General features: G+C 38.9%; 1 protein-coding gene across 2 annotated transcripts in view; it reads left to right on the top strand.

Annotated features, from left to right (window-relative positions):
- Positions 1–20,696, top strand: part of DIP2B (disco interacting protein 2 homolog B) — a 184,467-nt gene extending 163,771 nt beyond the window's left edge. For both annotated transcript variants that reach the window (XM_063293623.1, XM_063293622.1), the window contains 19 exons: positions 973–1,053; positions 2,531–2,658; positions 3,584–3,698; positions 4,143–4,344; positions 4,686–4,795; positions 5,808–5,888; positions 6,217–6,340; positions 7,162–7,283; positions 8,695–8,806; positions 9,005–9,114; positions 11,156–11,286; positions 12,207–12,375; positions 15,475–15,645; positions 16,251–16,312; positions 18,061–18,118; positions 18,729–18,803; positions 19,145–19,322; positions 19,676–19,799; positions 20,413–20,696. In XM_063293623.1, the coding sequence (XP_063149693.1) occupies positions 973–1,053; positions 2,531–2,658; positions 3,584–3,698; positions 4,143–4,344; positions 4,686–4,795; positions 5,808–5,888; positions 6,217–6,340; positions 7,162–7,283; positions 8,695–8,806; positions 9,005–9,114; positions 11,156–11,286; positions 12,207–12,375; positions 15,475–15,645; positions 16,251–16,312; positions 18,061–18,118; positions 18,729–18,803; positions 19,145–19,322; positions 19,676–19,799; positions 20,413–20,665 (2,406 nt within the window). In that variant the 3' untranslated portion in view covers positions 20,666–20,696. The remainder of the gene's footprint in view (positions 1–972; positions 1,054–2,530; positions 2,659–3,583; positions 3,699–4,142; positions 4,345–4,685; positions 4,796–5,807; positions 5,889–6,216; positions 6,341–7,161; positions 7,284–8,694; positions 8,807–9,004; positions 9,115–11,155; positions 11,287–12,206; positions 12,376–15,474; positions 15,646–16,250; positions 16,313–18,060; positions 18,119–18,728; positions 18,804–19,144; positions 19,323–19,675; positions 19,800–20,412) is intronic.
- The last annotated feature ends 2,135 nt before the right edge of the window (positions 20,697–22,831 follow it).

Below are 22,831 nucleotides of genomic sequence, written 5' to 3'. Positions count from 1 at the left end.
AAGTAATAATTGGGGAGGCAAAGGGCTTTCAGGTTTCATATTTAGCAATACAGGTGAGCACTTTTATAAAAAGTCTGTCCACAGATTGTCTACAATTAAAGTTAAAAATAATTTTATGATATGATAGAAAACTGTTAATACCAAACTAGAAGCACTACTTAAAATCAGCAAATTAATTATTCACCGGTATTGTGAGTTTAGCCAAATATTTAGGTTTTTTTCAATTAATTTGAAGCCAGAGATTTAGAATGGGCAAATTTATCACTTTGAAGCCAAATATTTAGATTTTTTTTTTAGATTTTTTCAATTAATTTGAAACCAAAGATTTAGAATGGGCTTACTGTTGGTGTTTCAACATACTGGAAGGAGAGTTTATTGAGCATAATATGTTTTTACATAAGAATCTCCTTGATGTAAGTCAATTCTTACACATTGGATGTCTATCCTGTGAAACTACTAATTAATTGAACAGCTGGGCTCCATAAGAATATGGCATTTCTTAACAGCAGGAAGTTTCTCATTCTCCTGGTTGTTAAGAAACCAAGTTAGAAGTACAGCAGGAATAAATACAGGAACTCCCTAGTCTATGAACAGAAGTCCTTTAGACCTCTGTTTACCTTGCTAACACATCTCCTTTTCTGCTGGCAAGCCATCCCTTGTTAATGTCCTCTGAAAATGACGGTCTTGCAAATTTAGCATTCTGCTCAGGATGATTGGAGATACCCAAGGAGAGACTTCTGCAGGGAAGAAGCTCGCCTTTTCTGAGATCCTTCCCTGATTTCCAGTCTTCTTAATGCCTATCTGTAGAGTCATTTTTGTTTACTCACTTGTTTTCCAGGTTTTTAGTCAGTTCTGTGATTAGATCAATAAAGGTGCTCCAGCAAAAGAATGGATTTTTCAGCTGTTGGTCTTTTTCTGGGCAGAAATGCTTTGGCCCTTTGTTCACCAGCAGTCTTTCTCTTCTTCTTCCAGGTCCTCCCTGTGAATTCAGCTGGCTCTCCTGTGGGCGATGTGCCCTTTGTGCGCTCTGGCTTGCTGGGATTTGTTGGGCCTGTATGTTCAGTTGTCTTTATTATTATGTGTCTGGGTTGACCCTGAGTTCCATCTTGCCCTCCCTTTCTTTCGAGGCCTTCACAGCCTTTGTCATCAACATATATACAGAGTTACTCACTGCCCTCCACATCAGTGGTCAGTGACATTTCAGAGGTTAAGCATATGAACCTGGAGTGCATAAACTGGAATGTGAATCCAAGGCTAATTATTGACTATGCACATATTATTCTTAACCAGACAGAGTGGCTGATACATAGTATCTATGGTGTGTGTGTGTGTGTGTGTGTCTGATCTCCCAGAATAAACCACGATCGGGCATTATTTTTGCAGCTGTGAAATAGGCCATTGTCATGTTCACCATTTCAATGTTCTGTTAACATCGTAACGTTTCACATGTCAAGCCGTCAATCCGTGTCTTGCATCACAGCCATTTAGTATTGCTTTTTGAAATCCTGCCCTGCCTAGTGCTTTTGGATAAAACTTCACTTGTCCAGGCACTAACATACTGTGGTTAAAACTGCTTCTAGGATTCCCCCATGCTATCAGACATATCACAGGTTGTAGCTGGGAGTTTTTGGTGCATCCTTATTCCTTCATTGTCTGTGTGTTAGCAACCAAAGGAAGGAAATACTATAAGTAGTCCTCGCTTAATGACCACAACTGAGACCAGAATTTTGGTTGCTAAGCAAAGCAGTCATTAAGTGAATCCAAACCAATTTTACAACCTTTTTGTGGCGGTAATTAAGCGAATCACAGCAGTCATTACGCGAACCACATGATCATTAAGCAAATCACGTGGTTCCCCATTGATTTTGCTTGCCAGAAGCTGGCTGGAAAGGTCGAAAATGGCAATCACATGACCACAGGATGCTGTGACAGTCATAAATGTGAACCAGTTGCCAAGCGCCCAAATCGTGATCACGTGACCATGGGGACACTGCAATGGTTGTAAGTGTGAGCACCAGTTGTAAGTTTTTTTTTCAGCACCATCGTAAGTCTGAACCATCACTAAACAAATGGTCATTAAGTGAGGACTACCTGTACATGATCTCCTCTTCCACTGTATACCGAATATAGAAGCATATAATATTTTGACTTAATATGTATTCTGTGCTTTTAAATTGGAATATCCTGGTACACAATTTAGAAATTAGTGCAGTGCTGCAATTCCTGTTATTGTGGTGTAACTCACCACCGCTCACCCATAAGCCTTCATAAAAGGTCTACGTTCTTTTGTCTGGATTCATTTTCTTGTATCAAGTAAATGCTGGTACTGGTTTTTAATTTTTTAAAGAAGTCTAGTTTATAGATATTTCTAGGTTGTGGGAGCAGGGGAGGCAAGGCAGGAATTGGATTCCAGAAAACATTCCAGAAAAATTGGATAGTGGCTGAAATAAATAATAACAATAAAAGACTTTTTTAAAAAGGCAAGGGAAGCAGTTGGCATTTGTGATGGATGTTTTTTTTTCTTTCACAGGGTAGTCTGGTATTTGTTGTTGGAAAAATAGATGGGATGCTCATTGTTAGTGGGCGCAGACATAATGCTGATGACATTGTGGCCACTGGATTGGCAGTTGAATCTCTAAAGACAGTTTACAGAGGAAGGTTAGTCTACATCTCTCTAAATAATAATATTATGATAACATTATCTTTCTGATACGGGTTTGTTGGAATCATGCTGCTCAGTTATTACTAATGTTCTCCTATGCAACCAAAGTGACTTAAATGGCAGATTCTGGTCTTCTTCTGGGAGTATTTGAATTTAAGATAGCCCATCTAAATGTCTTCCTGGCTCAGTGTCTCCCATCCTGGAAAACAAAAGAAAAAGAAAAGAAAATCTGCTATTCTGGCTTTCACCAAGAATGGTCTGCAGTTCAGGCAAACCCTCAAAAGACAAGGGGGGAAGTCTGCTAGACTTACAGAATGACTAATATGTAAAGAACTGCAATCTCCTAGTAAAACAATCCCCCCTCCCAAATTACAGAAATTATTTTATTCTTTACCCCCCGCCCCCAAAATGCAGCAGAAAAAGACATGCCTTTTTCATAGAGAGTAAATGGGAGGCCAGGATTCAGTCCCAGTATTGCTGTCACCTATAACCTCCCCATTCTTTTTTCCAAAATTGGCAGCATTAACAATTCTAGTACAGAAAACAGATGTATGAAATCTTTTGAATTTTATTTCATTATAATATCAATCCAAAGTACGTGGTAATTAGTGTTGCCGGCTGCCATCTGCTTGATTAAAACAAAAACAAAAGAAAATCCTGCCAAGGATTTGTACAGCAGAGGGTGTAGTGAGGACATCACCCTGACCCCAAACATTTAAAAAATACTGAAACATCTTAATGCCATCAAATTTCATGAGAATTCATGTTCTTACTCTGACATCCCTTAAGATTTGGCAATTTGGCAATTGCCTATTTTGAGTATCTGTGTATCTCACAGGCACCATTTGGGGGTAGGGCTGGTGACATAACTGTGTAGGCAACAGAGCCCAGCTGCGCAACATCTCTTCTGTTTCTTTTTAGGATTGCTGTGTTCTCTGTGACTGTGTTTTATGATGAAAGGATTGTGGTGGTAGCTGAACAACGGCCTGATGCTTCTGAAGAAGATAGTTTTCAGTGGATGAGTCGTGTGTTGCAGGTCAGAATAGCTTGCAGTAACTTGGTTTCTCTCTTGCTAGATTGGCACCACCCACCATTGACCTATAGGCTTTCATGTACAACAGGGTCATTGTCAGTGATGGGAGCGGAATTTCTAGATCCTTGTGAGACCGTCTCTCCAAATGGAATGCACTTAACCCTGACCATGACCCCCATGTCCCTTAATTTCTCATTTCTGCTTCATGTGCGGTCACATTTGTATTAAATTGTAAGTTGGGCATGTAGAAAGTTTCTTCTGTAAATATCCACTAATATGTCTTAGTCCAGTTGCATATTAACTGCAATTACAGTATTTATTTGTTTTTTTGCAACTTAGTTTTCCATACTTGGCTAATTTGTCCACTTCTTTCTGGAGTCACCTAGGTAAAAATACAAATAGCTCTTCATAGTTCTCGAATGTCAACCTTTGTTTTCTTGTTCGTAGGCAATTGACAGCATTCACCAAGTTGGAGTATATTGCCTCGCTCTTGTTCCAGCAAATACTTTGCCAAAAACTCCTCTGGGAGGGATTCATATATCTCAAACCAAGCAGCATTTCCTAGAAGGGTCATTGCATCCATGTAACATTCTCATGTGCCCACACACATGTGTAACCAATCTGCCAAAACCCAGGCAAAAACAACCAGGTAATTAGGCAAGACTTCCTCTGAGTGGATTAAAAGTTCTTGGAGTTGGTGGAAATTTTTCTTGTCATAATAGAAAAGGAGTGGGGCCTGTTTTCTATCCAGAATAAGCAGCTGGGGGCACATCTTCAGTGGACAGGCTTTGAAGTTATGCATCAGACATGCCCCCCCCCCATTTTTTTCCCCAAACCATTTTCTTATGCAACTTCATTTGGAATTAAAAGTAGATATATGATTGAGCCAAGAAAAAAGTTAATGAAATTTATGTTGTAATTATTATTGATGTATAATACTGTTAATTACCTTCCTTTCCTAAGTGCTTGTACCTTGGTATGTGCCAATAGGTGTTGGTCCTGCCTCTGTGATGGTGGGAAACCTGGTTGCAGGGAAGCGTATTGCACAGGCCTCTGGGAGGGATCTGGGACAGATAGAAGAGAATGACCTGGTGAGAAAGGTGAGTGTCTGTGCCACATTCTCCAGACTTCCTCTTGGCCCTTTCCCAAAAGAGGAAGGATGGAATTTGCCTTTTGTGTTGAGAAAAGCATCTTCTCAAAAACAGATAGCTGAGGATAAAAGTTGTGGGGAGGAGGGGAAGCTCGTGACGGGTAGGACCAGAGTCAACGTGAGACTCTTAGCCTGTGGGTCTAATGGTTTCTCTTCACTTCCCATCAAGAGCAAATGGCATAGTAATAGATTGCTCTAACCTGAGATTGCTCTAACCTGAGTCTGAACTAATCACTTCCATGGGTGGTTTAAAATTAGACCAAGAGTAGCCTGTTCCTGAATTAAAAATGCAGTAATGTTCCTGGATTAGAGACCAGTGTTGCAAACATGATCATGGATATGTATCTATGTGTGCTTTTCTCCTGCTCCTTAAATTCTAAGAATCACTGATTGTCATTCTCCTGTTCATACAAGGACACCTGTTGCTTTGCTTAGGCAAGTGGCTAATGGCTTAATGAATGTACCCTATATGTGCTGTCACTGAGTGTGTGTGAAGAGATCTGTATCATCCTGAAAATTGGGTTGTGGCCCTGGCTAGGTGCAGCCAAGTCTTGCTCTTAGGCTCCCTTCCCTTGCTATTTGCTTCATATGCTACCCTGGACAGTTAATGAATAAAAGGCAGATGCACAATGTCTCAGGCATCCTTAAATTGGTTAAATTAGGGATCCACGTGATACTTGTCAGATAGGGATACTGGTGTCAGGTAGTTCCACCTCACCTGTCCCCAGAATTTTTGCTCATGTGGCTGAGTGGGTTTATCACACTGCCCAAACCTTTGCTATGCTTCCCCACTTGCATTTCATAGATATCATCATTCAACACTCCCACCCCACCCCATTTAATCTTATGGTTTCAATACCATCTCACTCTGCTTTGGAATTATTTTTAATGAACCGTGAGCTAGAAGTAAACGTTACTCCATCAAACCTGTCTCTACAACTTACTGCTTTTTCTTTTTGCAGCATCAGTTTCTGTCTGAAGTGCTTCAGTGGAGAGCACAGGCAACTCCTGAGCACATGCTTTTCCTCCTGCTCAATGCCAAGGTAGAGATGGGGTTTAACAGTTTCAAAATGTTTATGTGTTTGAACTTCCCACACAATAGAGCTGTGTCTTCTCACCCTGATGATATTTTCATTTTAACTCTGATATTTTGCTGTATACTCTGTTAAGAATATAAGAGTTACAACATACTCTGCAAAGCGATGGTCCTAATATATGAAAATAGCATTCCTTGAAAACCACTTTTTGCCCTGGATTATCCAAGGGGTGCTCAAGAGAGTAGCTTGTCTTTGCTCAGTTGGTTCCAAAGCAATTCTTTCAACCTCCACAGACTTTTAGAGTTTTGTTTGTTTGTTCTTTGGTCTCCGCAAGGGGGCCCCTGTTTGTACAGCAACTTGTCTGCAGCTGCACAAGCGAGCAGAGCGAATTGCATCGATTCTGTATGAAAAGGGACACCTCAATGCTGGCGATAACGTGGTGCTGCTCTATCCTCCTGGTAAGAAAAATCTAGAGTTGGGGGAGTTTTCATGGAATTCATTGTATTTTGCCATATCTAAGCTGTAAACTTTCATGAGGCACTGAACTGCAGGAAGTGTATTGTGGCTATGAGAAGTGAAGCATTAGATAATTCAAATTCAAGAACTGTAAAACAAATTAGAACAGGAAATTGTTCAGATTATGAAGAAGTGGCTCAGGGGATCTGCTTGCGCTCTTATCAAGCCACATGGGTGCTTCCTCATCACATTTCAAACCCCTTCATCTACCTCTCTTTCTAATTGAAGCAGTAAGACACAGATCTTCCTGCCAATAGACGTGTGGTCCTAATGCATTCATATGTAGTCCCAAGAATTCTCATAAACTTTCAGCTTCTTACATTTTTGGCTAAAAAAGCTGTTACCCTCTATGTTGGCAAAGTTCAGTGCTTGCTTGGACAAATAGCATTTAATTATTATGAATTCTCTACATAAAATTATTTCTCTTGGGTTTTCTGGAATGTCCATTTCCACTAAGAGCAGTGTTTTCCGGGTTTCTGTTTTGAGTCATTGAAGCAATTTGCACCAGAGTCTCCTTGGAGTAAACTCCCTTTTGAATGGTTCCTTTCTCCTTTCCTCTTTCACATCCACAGTCTTCATGGTGGCTTATTTTTCCTCTTCTAATATACCTTCTGTTTTCTGTAGTCGAGTGCCTCCAGTCCTCCTGCTTGGCTTACATGTCCTATTTGAGAACTTTGCCTTAAGAGCTGTGGCCCTTTAAGATGCTTTCAGCAAAAGCAAAAATAAATGGAGAAGGATGTGACACTGTTTCCTGGTCCTCTAGGTATTGAACTCATTGCAGCATTTTATGGCTGCCTGTACGCGGGGTGTATCCCAGTGACTGTCCGGCCTCCACATGCTCAGAACCTCACTGCCACTTTGCCCACTGTGCGGATGATAGTAGATGTGAGTATGAGAGCTGAGCACAAGTGGTTGCATCTAAATCAGTAGTTCTTGCCCTTTGTCTTAGAGCAATGAAGTTGTTGCCTATTATGTATCAGCTGAAATTGAGAGGGCGTTAATTCTGTGGGACATTTGTTTTCTGTAGTGATACAGGTAGTCCTCAGGGTGTGACAGCCATTGGGACCAGAATTGCCGTTGCTAAGCAACGTGGTTGTAAAGCATGGCATCATGTGACTGCTTTCCCTAGCGACAGCAGTGCTGGTTTCTTTCATTAAGTGAGGACTGCATGGATCATTAAGCAAGGACCTCACATGACCATGACTTTTGACTTCCTGCCAGCTTCCCCATTGACTTTGATTGTGGGAAGCTGGCAGGGAGCATCAGAAATCAGGGGATGCTGTGATGGCTGGAACTCCGAGGACTGGTCGTAAGTCCCCCTTGTTCAGCACCGCTGCACGTTTGGACTGTCGCTGAAGGAGTGGTTGTAACCTGAGGACCACCTGTATTCTAATGATCACTGAAACACTATAGAAATATTAATATTCCTGTCCTGTAATTCATGGGTCATTAAATAACTGAGAGCAGTTAATGTCATGAGTACTGATGGTGAGCAGGAGGGGGCTTCTATCCAGGGGGGAAAATGCATGCGCAGAACTGAGGAGTTGAGCAGCCATTCAAAGAGACACAGAACAGACCCACCTTAACCTTTGGGGTTTATCTGTCTGGGTTTTTCCCACGCTTCTTCAGTTTGTTAGGATTCTGTTTTATGTAGCAGTGATAAACACTAGAGACCTACTCCTCGTCTCAGCGTGGTTTCTGACAGTTAGGACAGTTAAGTTTCTTGTAATTCAGTTTGAAGCCTTTTGCCTTCCTGATCCTCTTGTGAGTTCTTTAGCCTTCAAAGCCACAAACTGAAGGGAACATAAGTTATATTTTAGTACAGAATGATAATATTTTGTGCCTAAAGGTCTTTTGATTTTCTTCTCTGTAACACAGACTTACAAAAGGTACAAATGGTAAAAAGTCAAAATTGAACATTAAGATTTTCACTGAGTTCAAGATCTTTACTGAGTTCAAAATCTTTACTGGACAGAAATGATTAATTGGTTAGAAAATCAAAATAAGTTCTTAAAATGTAAGGTAATAGATAGGATACTAAAATGTGAAGTGCTGGCTGTAGAGTTCCAGATACTTTCTCTGTGAATTGACTTAGAGTAACTAGGCAAGCCTCAGCATGGCTCCTACATCTGCAGAGTGAGGCTAATATTGAGCTATTGTACAAGCTTTCTGTATGAAGAAGGCAAGAATGTATGAAATATTTTAAATGCTAAAAATGCCCTATATAAATGATTGATGGCGCTGCTGTCAAGAATGATAATCAGCTAACCAACCATACTTGTTGAATGTATTTTAGGTGAGCAAAGCTGCCTGTATTCTCACAAGTCAAATTCTGATGAGGCTACTGAGGTCCAGAGAGGCGGCGACTGCTGTTGATGTAAAAACCTGGCCAACCATCATTGATACAGGTGACAGACCCTGCTAGGCCATCAAACTCATTCCCAGGATTTCCAAGCAGTTATAATGCACATGCTAGCCAGGAGCCAGCAATGTTTCACTTAGAACTGTGTTGATGAAGTTAGTTCTGTTGCACTTTGGCATCTCATTTTTGTGTTATTCCCCAGGCTAAATTCAACAATAATCACTTTCCTCTTTATGTGCTCCAGATGACTTGCCCAGGAAGCGGCTACCTCAGGTCTACAAACCACCAACTCCAGAAATGTTGGCATACCTGGATTTTAGTGTCTCCACAACGGGGATGCTTACAGGAGTAAAGGTATAATAGCGCTTGATGTGTTGGGTGCCTATGTTATAGCTGGAGCCCTAAATTATGTCTAGTTCTGTTGTTTATATATAAAGAGGACATCATATTTTCATCTGGGCATAAAAATTGCTGAATGGGTAAAGTCAGATATTAGAAGCTGTAATGCATGAAGGAGGGCAAAGTAATCTTGCTAGGGCTTTGGATTTAAAAGGCACCTTAGAGGTTCCCAGAGCTTTAGGTGTAAGGTATCAAGGACAGTGGGTGGCATATGATGGAATGATGGAGCACCATTTCTCAGTGCATGATGCCCATGATGTTCTAATAACTTGTCTGGAATCAGAAACAGTTTGGATCCCCAAAAAGGGTGTGCCAGACATACAGGGGCAGGCCAAGTTCCCTTCTGTGCTTGGCCTGCACTGTTACCAGTCCCTGGTTTACAATGGGAACAAAAATGTTGTCATGTACTGGGCCTTCCATTTGAATAGTATTGGCTCATTCTGTGGGCTGTTCTCATGGCACAATTGTCATTTTTATTTTTTTATTTACTTCAACGTTGACACTGCCCAACTTCAGCAGCTCACAATATAAAACAACACAAATACAACAAAAGAAATAGAAATACAATAAGGGAAAGAAACAAAATGGCAAATCCAGACAACTATGTCAGAACATATGTGACATATGACAAGTATATCTAACAAGGGTTCCATCCACCCTACTTCAGGGCCTGTGGGAGAACAGCCAGGTCTTTAAGGAATGCCAACAAGGTAGAGCCATCTGAATTTGGGTGTGTGGGGGGGAGCTCATTCCAGAGGGCAGGTGCTATGACAAAGAAGGTGCACTTCCTGGATCCCTCAAAATGATACTGTTTGATCGAGGAGACCCAGAGCGCACCCACTCTGTTAGCTCTACCAGCCAGGCAGAACCCATGGGAGATGGGCTTCCCTCAAATAACTGGGCCCCATGCCATGTAGGGCTTTATAGATGATAACCAGCACTTTGAATCACACCCAGAAACAAACTGGCAATCAGTGCAGCTCAGGAAGCAGGAGTGCCACGTGGGCTTGCCAAGGCAGGCCCATCACTGCTTGTGCTGCTGCATTCTGGACGAGTTGAAGCTTCTCAGTGGTTTTCAAGGCAGCCCCATGTAGAACATATTGCAGCAGTCAAGCTGTGAGGTTACAAGGGTGTGAGTGACTGGAGGGCCACCGAAACTAGGAAGGGGTGCAACTGGCACACCAGAGACCCTCTTGGCCACAGTTGCCATCTGCTCTTCAACCACGAGCTGTGAGTCCAAGAGGACCCCCAAGTTGCAGACCACTCCTGAATGGAAAAGGAGTAAGGATGGAAAAATCCTGGAGGCTCCTGCTAGCATAAACGAAGTGTTTGGGATATGAACTGGTGGGCAACAATAGTAATTAATAGTTTGATAACTAAGGTGCAATATGAAAGATCCAGGTTTAATTTCTTGCTTGGCTACAGAGTGCTCTGATTTTCATTTGACAGCATGGCTTCTGGCACAATATGGAAATTTTTCCCTTTTTTAAAACAAAAGGTTATATAGATAAATATGACAAAAGCAGGAAGAATAATTTAAAAGAATTAATTCTGGGTTTTCCTGATGCAATAAAGTAGCTAAACTGCCAGTTTGGTCTAGTGGTTAAGGCAACGGGCTAGAAACCAGGAGACTGAGAGTTCTAGTTCCGCCTTAGGCATGAAAGCCGGCTGGGTGACCTTGGGCCAGTCCCTCTCTCTCAGCCCAACCCACCTCACAGGGTTGTTGTTGTGGGGAAAATAGGAGGAGGAAGGAGCATTAGGTATGTTCGCCACCTTGAGTTATTTATAAAAATAATAAAGGCGGAATAGAAAATAAATAAAATAAACTACTGTTTTCAATATTGGTATCACGTATGACCAGAGGCTGTGATATGGCTTCTTGTATACTTGCATATAGTGATACGTTATCATATTCATATACATGGTATCATATTCTTCTATTGTGCAACTGGAATTCAGTCTCCCCCCTCCCTTTTTTTTCCCCTTCTTCCCACAGATGTCCCATGCATCAGTCAGTGCCCTCTGTAGAGCCATAAAGCTCCAGTGTGAGCTATACTCCTCACGGCAAATTGCCATTTCTCTTGATCCCTATTGTGGACTCGGCTTTGCACTTTGGTGTCTTTGCAGGTAAGAGTCGGGATGTAATTAGAACTGGTGGGTTTGCAGAAGATAAATCTTTGCCTGATACAAATTAGAACAGTTATCTTAATCCAATGAAGTGCCTGATTGCAAGAGCTGGGGAATTGGACACCAAATGAAATAAATCTAATTCACATGGCAGAATTCTCAAGCACCACACAATTGTATTAGCTAGATGTCTAATATTTTCCTGATGGTTATAAAAATCACAAGAGACTCTGCACTTTTTTTTACATGATTATCCTATATCCTATGTATTAACATTTTTCCCATGGGAAAGTTATGTCCTCAGGGAGTTGGAGTGATTAAATATTTTAAAATGGAGACTAGTGAACATCAGAAATGAGAAGTCGCTTTTTGCTAGGATGTATTCCAAATTGGCAGATAACATTTTTCTTGGGGGGGGGGGAATCTTCCCTGGTGGATTTCTCTGATATATCTAATTAGCTGCAATTTAAAACAAAATGTTTAATTCACAGTGAATTAATTATTGTATAATTAATTATCGAAATCACTCTCATGTAAGCCTGGGACATACAGTTGGGGAACCTATCTACAAATCAGAAATGCCTTGTCTCTTGCAGCGGGGCAAATAACTAGCTCAGAAATAATACTGAGATCAGCATGATCAAAGGCTTCTTTGGGAGCGTGTAATTATACAAATTTTAAACATCCCATAGTTGTCATGCAACTGCCTTCAACAATAGTCAGTCCCTGGTTTAAGTAGTCATAATTACAGCAATGAATGAGAATTGATTACTAGTCTGTCTTGGATTTGGGGTGGACTGGAGGTATGTTTGGGCAGAGGAGGGTCACCAGTTTGAGGCTGAGGATCATATTTTTAGGCTCTCAGGTTAATAAAATCCACCCAGCTCCATTGATATCTGATCAGCGATCTTCCCTTGCAGCGTGTATTCTGGTCATCAATCCATTTTAATTCCTCCTATGGAGCTAGAATCCAATCTTTTCCTGTGGCTCTCCACTGTAAGCCAGTATAAAATACGGGATACTTTCTGTTCCTATTCTGTCATGGATATGTGTACCAAAGGGCTTGGGAATCAGGTGGAAGTATTAAAGGTAAGAATCCTCTCCCCCCACCCGCTGCCCTTTTAAACATGATTTTAGAAGATCTATTTTGGTTTTCAGATTATTAGAATAGAATGTTAGGGTCATACTGGTTTTGTAAGTACAGGTAGTCCTTGGTTAACTACCATTCATTCAGTGACTGTTTGAAGTTATGACAGCGGTGAACAAGATTGACGGCCAGTCCTTGAAGTTGCAGCCATCGCGGTGCCCCCACAGTCACACAATCGTGATGGTGCTTGGCAACCGGCTCACACTTACAACAGTTGCAGCATTCTGCAGTCATGTGATCGCCATTTGTGACCTTCACTGCTGGCTTCCAACAAGCACAATCAGTGGGGAAGCTGGCGGGAGTTTGCAGATGGTGATCACGTGATATCACACCTAATGACCACATGGGATTTGCCTAACAACTGCAACTGGAACTGCTGAAACTACCAATGTAAATTGGCATGGTCACATGACATTGCGCTTTACAACCACATTGCTTAGAGATAGACTTTCCAGTCCCAGTTACCAGTGTTAACTGAGGACTACATGTAATTTTATTTTTTAAAAAGAAGGGAAAAAGGAAGCGCCAGTTTGGTATAATGGTGAAGGTGCTGGCCTAGAAACCAGGCGACTGTGAATTCTAGTCCTGTGTTAGGCATGAAAGCCAGCTGGGTGACCTGGGGCCAGTCACTCTCAGCCCAGCTCACCTCACAGGGTGGTGGTTGTGGGGAAAATAGGAGGAGGAAGGAGAATTAGGTATATTAGCTGCCTTGAGTTATATAAAAAAGGCAGGGTAAGATGATGATGATGATGATGATGATGTTTGCCTCATTACTTTAAAAAACACAGCTTTAAAAAATGTACAGCTCAGTTCACTGTAAAATTTCCTGCGGGTATCTTGGGTTGTGCAGTCATTCCTGTCAGTTCCCTCTGAGGTTCCAGTTTAGATTAAATCATTGAAGGTAGCAACTATTCTATAGTCACATAAATGTATTTCATACATCATATACCATACTTGACAGTAGAGGGGTTTGGCTTTTATAATTAAATGATAAGACAATAAGCTTACAATTGAAAAAAAACATTTTTTTATTTATTAAATTTGTTCTTTTTTTTTTATATTTTAATTCTTGTTAAGTTTGCTTTGCATATCTATTTTTTTCCTTTTATTAACATGTGTATATGTTACAATACAATGGAGATCTTAACACTGAGTAATCAGCTCAAGACTGAAATCATTATAATTTAACAAATACTTTGATGCAATCTGCAGCGTCGTTTTTTTAAAATAATGTTAACTCTGGATGAAAAAGTCAAATAATTTTATGCTTGTAATATTGACATCCTAATTGTAATTAATATTGATAGAATACTCTTTCCTCCTTTCTCTATTTTCAGCGCACTAAGATCTAAATAATAGAATGTCAATAATTTTCAACTAATACTGTATAAATATCATTGTATCAAAAAATACAATGTATTAAGATTTATAGCAACATAATAAAAAGAAAAAAAGGAAATATTTGTTAAAATTAAATACGGTAGTTCTGTTTTTTCAAGATAAAATAATTGGCTTTATCAGATATGACAAATTATGGTTGTTAAATGCACAAGCCACGCTAAGCCATAGATTTATGTGCATATCCACCTCATTCTGTGCTCCATAGCCAAGAGATAGATGTTTTAAATCTGATCATGATTTTGAACAATCGGCAGTTTTTTCATCTGATATGAGAAATTGTGCTTTGTTTAAAAAAAAAAACTTAATCAAGCCAAAGCTTGATATCTTGCTTTATCAGCTGAAAGCTGTATGATCCAGTTTCCCATACTGGCATGAAAAAGGAAACTGCAGGTTGATCCAAATTGTCATCAGAAAATGTTAAAGATCCATCTTCTTTGCATATAAGGGAGGAAGAAGAAAGACCAATGTAGAATCCCAGGGCTCTGGCAATGGCAGTTTTGCACAACACAATATGCTGTAAGGTTTGGCTGGTGCAAAATTACCTGCTGATCCTTCCACTCTTCCCTCAGCAATGAAACCCCTGTCCAATGATTTGTTTGTGGTTAAATATGCTATGGAATTCAAGACTCAGGCCACTTCCACCCCAATTAACAATATAAGGAGTGCTACTTTCTGCTCTGGGCTTCAGTCAGAACTAGCACATGTCCTGTACTTGAACAAAATGTTACCGGTAAACAAACATGCTGTAACTGTCCTCCAGCTGTTAACGATCATGGGAGGAGCTGGAAGCAGTGTTCATATTAAACAAGTTTAAGCATAGTTTAGTATGGTAGGTGAATTAGATCTGCATGTTCAGTTTTAGGTGTATGGTTTTCTTTCCTCCCACCAAATTTTGCCAGTTAATTGTATCTAACATTATTATCTAAGATTATTAGAGTAAATTGTTAAATAGAAAGTATAAGTAAATTCCTAGAATGAAATACAGTGCATGGGGTATTATGCTCTTAAAAGCTATGCTAGATAGCAGCTGCTGCTTTGGTTTTTGGGGCTTGAAGAATGAGTGCTAAATTGAGTGTTGACCTAAACACTTGGATGCCAGATGGAGTTTTGCCAGTGGTGAGTTGAGAGGGGAAAGTCACTAAGTCCCATTGTTGGAATTTTTTTCCCGCTACTTTAGATCAGTATCTTGCTATTGATACAAACATATATATTGTTTTAATTATCCAACAACCCGTGATGGTACATGCTGATCCGATTTCTTTTAAGTACAGTTCGTGTCTTTTGATGCTTCACTTTTTTTTCCTTTTAACCCTAAAGAACTGCAAAAGCTTTGGACCTTCACGCAGCATTTTCATATAGGTCTAGGAGATATGGGAAGAGTACTGTACTGACATTTTGCTTGGTGATATATTTCTGAAGAACTAGAGAAGTCAAAAAGATGTGCATATGTTAGTGATTTCCTAGTGGCTGAGGAACAGTGTGAGCCAACCAAGAGCCTGATTATGTTTTCCGGATATTTATTAGAGCAAATGAACCCAGGATACTTGGGTATTAACCGGAGTATTAATTAATGTTGTCCCTTCCGGTTGGATCTATTGTAATGATTTTCTTCAGTCGTTTTAACCTGTCTGTATTAATAGGCAAGAGGCATCAACTTATCCGGGGTCCGGACTTGCGTAGTGGTGGCAGAGGAACGCCCACGCGTTGCCCTTACCCAGTCTTTCTCCAAGCTCTTCAAGGACATTGGTCTGTCGCCCCGTGCAGTCAGCACCACCTTTGGGTCAAGAGTCAATGTAGCTATCTGTTTACAGGTAACAGCGAAGGTTTGGTGGACTTTCTTTCAGAGATCGGGGGCTCTGCCCATGAGGAGGAGAACTCCCAGCCTACCCTAAACCTGCTTGGGCCGTTTTTTATGAGCTGCGAGCGTTGATTTCCAGGCCTTCTTATTATTATCTGCATGGCCGCATTCACGCTTCACATTGCTTATTTTTTTAAATCTAACAACCCTTTTTGTGCTTTGGGAGTAAACATATGGCCATTTATACAGTAGAACTATCCAGGAGACTACCATTGCAGGGTCCTGTGGTTAAACACAAACACGTTAGATTAATCAAGCATAAAAATTTCGGCGTTTCTTTTTAAAATGCCACTAATATTTTCCAGGCTGAAAGAGTAGAGCGGGACTGTGGTGTTAGCTAAAAGTTGTGGAGATTCTCTCAAGAAAGCATATGTGCAAGTATTCTTGGATTTGCAACAGAAACTTTTCGTATAATATCTCCCCCATTTGATAGCATTGGACATTTTACTGTCTAGTTTGCATTGCTCTCAAGGCACTGAAAGTGCCTTTAATTATAGCTTCTTTCATTAGCAGCAGGAAGTATGACATATTTAAGAATAATCTCTGTTAATATTATAGGGAACCTCAGGGCCTGATCCAACCACAGTTTATGTGGACCTGAAATCATTACGACATGACAGGTACTATTATTTATATTATATTTAGTTTTTGTCTGAATTCTGTGAGAACAGGTAATCTAGATTAGGGGTGTGCAAGATATTTTAGTTGCTATCAGCAATAACCAGCAGGCACGAGATTATGACTTGTAGTCCAGAACTTCTAGAGGTCAGCAGGTTGCTTATCCTGGATGTACATACAAGTTCCTTGATTTCTACAAATATGATTGTATTTGAACAAATCATTAGTTATCATTTATAATATGCTAGGAATATGGTGGTGCCAATCCATTTGGAAAGTGAAAGAGTGCAGTTTCTAATGTTCTGTCAGTTATGGATTACATTCCTTCCTTTCTCACCAAGAATTAAATTGGCCCAATATTTAACATTCCAGAAAATTACCTTCCCCTGCAAAGAGAACAACCATTCCTTCTGAATGTGCAGAATTCATAAGATTTCTGGTATCAGTAAGCCAGTTAGTCTATTTTACTAACCTTTTGTCTTCTCTGATAAGTATTATGAACCGGGGCCGTCTACAGTTCAATTCTTTTGGGATCCTAGGCACTATAGGGTATTACACAAGCATATGTATTCTGGAAGTCCTTAAAAACCCCTATAATTAATGGCTAGTCAATACAGTTTGTTAAACAGGCATTCAGTAGTTAAAATTAGCAATTTACATAGAAATCTTAGCTGTAACACTGTGGGGATTTTGATACCTTAAATTCAGTTTAAAAAAGAGGAAGCAAATATTTAAGGAAGTGATTCATATTAATGGAGCATATACAGAGTTCACCTAGAGATGGGGAAAGTACAAATAATAAAACTTAAAGATTGATGTTAAAGCCTGTTAATAGGAAGGAAGAGAGGGCATTTGCAAGATGTAGCATGTACACACATACATGCTAAAGGGAAGCATTTTTGTGCAGTTACCACTTCACTTTGGAATGGAGAATAAAATAGAGAGAATGTTACAGTATGGTGAAGTTATCAAGTTAAAAGAAATCTTTTAACTTATCAAGGTAAAAGAAATCAAAACCTAATTCTTGTATCAGAAGAATTTTCTCCCCGCTCACTTTCCTGGGGTGGGGAGGGAAAAGTGGCAGTGTGGCTAGGTGGATTCTTTAATATAATAGTTGGTGTGAGACAGGATATTGCCAGTGATCACTCTAATCAAAAGGCCTTGCTGAAGTGAACAATAGCAGGATGCTACTCTGGAATTCTGAGTTATTCAGACAGTCTCTTCCTTTACATTCAGCATTAGAAAACCATAATAGGGGATCTCTGTGTATATATCCTATTTTACCATCTGGCTTTAAAAGGAGGATTCAAATTTGCCTTCATTTTACTTGATAGCTCTTGCCTTTATGTTACTCAGAGGATAGGAAGCATTAGGACAGTTTACCAGGGAGTGGGGGAATGCTAGCTGAAGCTCTCATATGCTTTGGGAGTATCTTGCCTGAATTGTAATAACGGAAGGCCTTCTCCATTGGTTTTACTGATCTGGATTAGAGCCTTTCCTTTGAAATGCATGCTATCATTCCCAACATGAGAGAGCTTTCTCACATTTCTTCTTCTTGTTGGCATCATGTAATAATACCCAACGGACCAAACCTCTCCCCTTCTTCTCCTATAATCACATGTCTTAAGATTAGCACATTGTGTGCATTGTAAAGTTGTTCAGAATATTAAAGAGTAATTTAAGTATCTTGTAATGAAGGTTCTTAAATCACAAGTGTGTGATTTTGTTAATTTTTAAAATCTATCTCCAGAGTACGGCTAGTTGAAAGAGGTGCTCCGCAGAGCCTCTTGCTCTCCGAGTCAGGCAAGGTAATAATATATCTGTTTGTGAATCATTTACATGCAAACCAAAGTACCTGGGTTCTTGAGAAATGTTTTCTGGACACTTCCAAAGGAGGCAACAGAATTCATTCAGCTTTTGTGATATGGGGTGGGTAACTGCTAAACAAATTCCTGTGTAGGACAACAAAAAAACTATTCTGCAGATTTCTTATACGAAAGAGAGAGGTCCTTCCCTAAGGGCTATTTAATATAATATTTTTTACTTCGGTTAGGGAATGAGTTTGAAGTAGTGTTTCTGAATTAATATTTAGTTTGTCCCTGGCCTTGTTATGATGATAGGTGGAGCTGGAGATGGGCAATAATGCTAAAATAATTAAGAATATAACCACGTTGGATCTAGATAGCTCTGTTGGAAATGGAGGAATTGGAAGAATTGCCTGAGCTAAAATGAATCCTATCAACAGAGATCTCAGAGTTGGAAATGTTTCTATGCTATAAAATATAGAATTGTTTGCGTTACATTTACCAACATAAGAGATGAGTCTTATCCCCAAGAAGTTGAAAAGTAAGGCTTATTTAAAAAGTGTTTGTTTAGTGTAATACAGATGTCACTTTTCACCCCCATCCCATTTCTTAGATATTGCCTGGAGTTAAAGTGATAATCGTTAATCCTGAGACCAAAGGACCTGTTGGTGATTCTCACCTTGGAGAGGTATGTGCTGCCATTGCTGCTTTACATAAGCGTATCCAATCCAACCATTTTCTACTTCTCCCAATATGTGTCCAATATGCATAGCAGTATTATTTTTTTCAGTTTCCAGAATCTTTTGAATCTTAAAGAAAAATGCATTCTTTCTGAAAGAAGACTGCTTCTTAGGCCTGTTATATGCTAGTTAGAATATTTAAAATACAGATAATTTACATGATAATGAACATTGTATTTTAATGGTACCTATCTGAATGTCTGTCTACGTTCTGTGGTTGAAGTACAAAAGTTACAAAAGAAACAAAATAAGTAGTAAGAAATAGATTTATGTTTTATCGCCTTCATAGATCTGGGTGAATAGTCCTCACACTGCTAGTGGATACTATACCATCTATGATAATGAAACCCTCCAAGCAGATCATTTTAACACCCGCCTGAGCTTTGGTGATGCTGCTCAAACTCTTTGGGCACGAACAGGATACCTTGGCTTTGTACGACGGACTGAACTCACAGCTGCCAGTGGAGGTAGGACAAGCTATTATTTTCTGTGGACAAGGTCCATTTCTACTGATGACAAGAACATAAAGTTAATGTTAGAAGAAAAGCTGTTACAAAAGGTTTCCCACAAGTCTGCATGAATATATTTTGAGTACATGTACCTTGAGTACTTTTTTAGATTCAGGATTGACTTGCAGGAATATTTCTACTAGCATGAAAGTTGCTTTCATGTCTGTTGGAATGTAGAGGAAAATTGCTATAGTTTGAGAATTGATCTCCCATATATTACATTTGATAAACAATTAGGACAATTTATTATTTATTCTTTTTTGAAGAATCTGTATAAATCCATATATGTAATATATGATATTACTCCTTAGAACGCCATGATGCATTGTATGTCGTTGGGGCACTGGACGAAACTCTGGAATTACGTGGATTGCGTTATCATCCAATTGATATAGAAACTTCAATTTCTCGGATGCACAGGAGCATTGCAGAATGGTACAGTTTTATGGAACATACTCCTTTTTGGGAAATACAACATTCCTTAGCAAAGATGTAGCAATGGGAAAACAAAGTTACTGATTGTAATTGCAAGTTTATAGTAATCTGGATCTCTAGCAGCCCCATCTCTGTTTTGAGAAAATATTAAATTGAGCATATTTGTTCAGAGCCTTGGATGATGGCCCCAGCTTTCATTTCATTACTGATATGAGAAAAGTAACAAAGTATTCAGTGCCATTTTATAGGTTATATAAACATAACTAAAAAAATTGCATTATACCTTGATTATCAGATTCCTATGTGTAGCATTCAATTTATTTATTAGTAGTATACTTAAAACAGCTTAAGTGTTTCTTGTCAACTGAAACTAGAATGCACAAAGTGATCCTTATATTTTAAAGTGAATACATTACTGTATTAGATCTGTTCCAAGTGGTCATCTCAGGATGCATGAAACTTGTATTTAAAGGTTTTTGGGGCGGGGATCTTTCAGTTTAAAGTTGAGGAATCGTACACATATTAGCGAAGTCTTATAAATAAAGAAGTATTCTGTAGACTTCATTCCTGTAAATGTGTATAATAAACTCTGGATTTCTTATTTTTCTTTCAGTGCTGTATTCACATGGACCAATTTACTTGTAGTAGTTGTGGAGTTGTGTGGGTGTGAGCAGGAGGCTCTTGATTTAGTCCCTCTAGTTACCAATGTGGTTCTGGAAGAACATTATCTGATTGTAGGAGTTGTGGTGGTGGTTGATCCTGGGGTGATACCAATAAATTCCAGAGGAGAGAAGCAGCGGATGCATCTCCGTGATAGTTTCTTGGCTGACCAACTGGATCCCATATACGTAGCATACAACATGTAATTTTGCAAATGTGGGTCTGAGAATACTCTACGAACAAGTTGGACAGTGCTGTTTGATGCTTTTTCTCACCATCTTACTGGACTGACAGCAAGCTGGACTGATCAAAAGACAAAAGATGGCAACCAGTGAACTACACTTGTATTGCAGGATGATAGCTTTACAGGCAATGAAAAATAGGCCCTCATGAAAAACAACAACCGATTATTAAGGCCTTTATTGTAGTGTTAACATTTTCATCTGCTGTACATATTTGTACTTTTTCTAACACTGATTTAGAATTCTATGAGGGATGATTTATTTAGTTAAGATACCAATCTGTAAGAACCTGGCTATGTAGGTCATATGTATACCCCCTGTAAACAGTGTATTTTAAAACTGCTAGTTTAATTCTGTAGTACTGTGTTGATAGGGATCACATGTACTTAAAATTGTGCCATGACCACATTTAATATTCAACAGAAGAATCACTTATTCATATAGCTATCTCATGAATTTAAAAAGAATTTGCCTATATTTTAAATATGTAAATATTAGAATGCATAATTCATTTATTTAGAAAATTGACTCAAATAATTAAGAATTTAACAAAGTCCTTAAATAAATTATGGTTAGGCAATTAATGTAAGGAATGCAATTAGACTATTAGGTTTTTCTTATTTTGTTGCTGGTCAGGTATGACATAGCATGTAGAAACTAATGTTTTAAATGCACATGTTTATAAAGAGGCTGAAATCCATCAGCGTTAAAAGCATTTTAAAAAACAAGCAATTCTGTGACTTTGGAATGTTGAATAGAATTTATACAGCCTACTAAAATGGTTTTTATAAGCAAACAAGTTAACCAGAACCATCTTAGACATATCTTCTTCCGTGATTGTGCACGGTAACAATTCATTTAAACTGAAAAAAAAAAAAATTCCTACCATTACTTTGATCTACTCCTTTCTGGGTGGGATTCATTACTGCAAATCAAGAGTTTTGGCAGGATGTCTTTGAATCAGGAATAGCGCAATTCTTTTGAAAGATTGGCAAGTTGTGATTATCCCATTCAAAATAGCTGATCCGTTTAAGCCTTCAAAGAACTAATGACAATAGATGCCTTAAAATACGCTGGAACAGCCATTATTTGAAAATGGTCTGCAACCCCATCTCTTCAGAAAATCTGGTAGGAAAAATAATATTTCTATTTGGGCTATTATTTCTTTCTGATTACAACTTCAGAATCTTCTGTTTCTCCTTTAGAAGTTTGTTAAAAATAACACAGAAAGCGGATACTAGAAATGGTAATAACTCTCCTTGGGCCATTTGTGGCCTATTGTGTAAATACTTAGAATATTTTAATAATGTCTGTTTATCCTCCCTGTAACAAAGTTAGTGTTTTTAGACATTTTTAAAAGAGATATAAATAAACCTGGATTAAATCCTCAGCTACAGCAGCTATATTTAAGTGTAGCTCTGGCAACTTTTTCCTTAAGACAAATTCCAAATGTATACTTGAAAACCTTTCTGTACAAACTTTCAAAAGCTTGGTTTTTTTTTTTTTATGGCTTGACGTATAGTTATTTAGACAGAAAACTTTTAAATATATTAACAAATTATTCACAGTTACCTTCTTATCCATATGTTGTTGGATATATATTAAAGCTAAGAATTATGGCAAAAATGGAACAGGGTGGAGGGAGGTTCATTCCTTCAAATCACTGAAATATTAACGACTGGTTCTTAATGGAGATGGTTTGAATATTTTGCATTATCAGTATTTCCACAGGGTGGTGCTGCTATGTAAATTAAAATGCCCTCCACGCTGAAGTTGTTTTAACATGTAGTTTGCAATAGTTTGGAAAACAAACACGCCTAAAGCAGTTGCTGGCACTCGGCATGGGAGCAGATGGCCTTCAGCATATAAATGTTCTGTGTACTCCAGCCTTTATTTATTCACTGCAATGTGGCTCTTAAGAGGTCTCAATTTTTATAAAATATGCTTTTAACATCCTACTGAATGGAACCATAACATATTTCTCTATCCATGGTTGTGGTAGTGTTTTCTACACCTGTGTTTAGATTCTTCTTACATGTAGTATGGTAGACTTACTATATGCAGCATAGAAAAACTTCTGAAAATAGCATTATAGATCTTCAAATCTGGAATACTTCAAGTTTTGTTTTA

This window comes from Candoia aspera, chromosome 2 (assembly GCF_035149785.1).
Source record: "Candoia aspera isolate rCanAsp1 chromosome 2, rCanAsp1.hap2, whole genome shotgun sequence".
NCBI classification, from domain to species: Eukaryota; Metazoa; Chordata; class Lepidosauria; order Squamata; family Boidae; genus Candoia; species Candoia aspera.
This window is presented reverse-complemented; position numbering and strand designations above follow the sequence as displayed.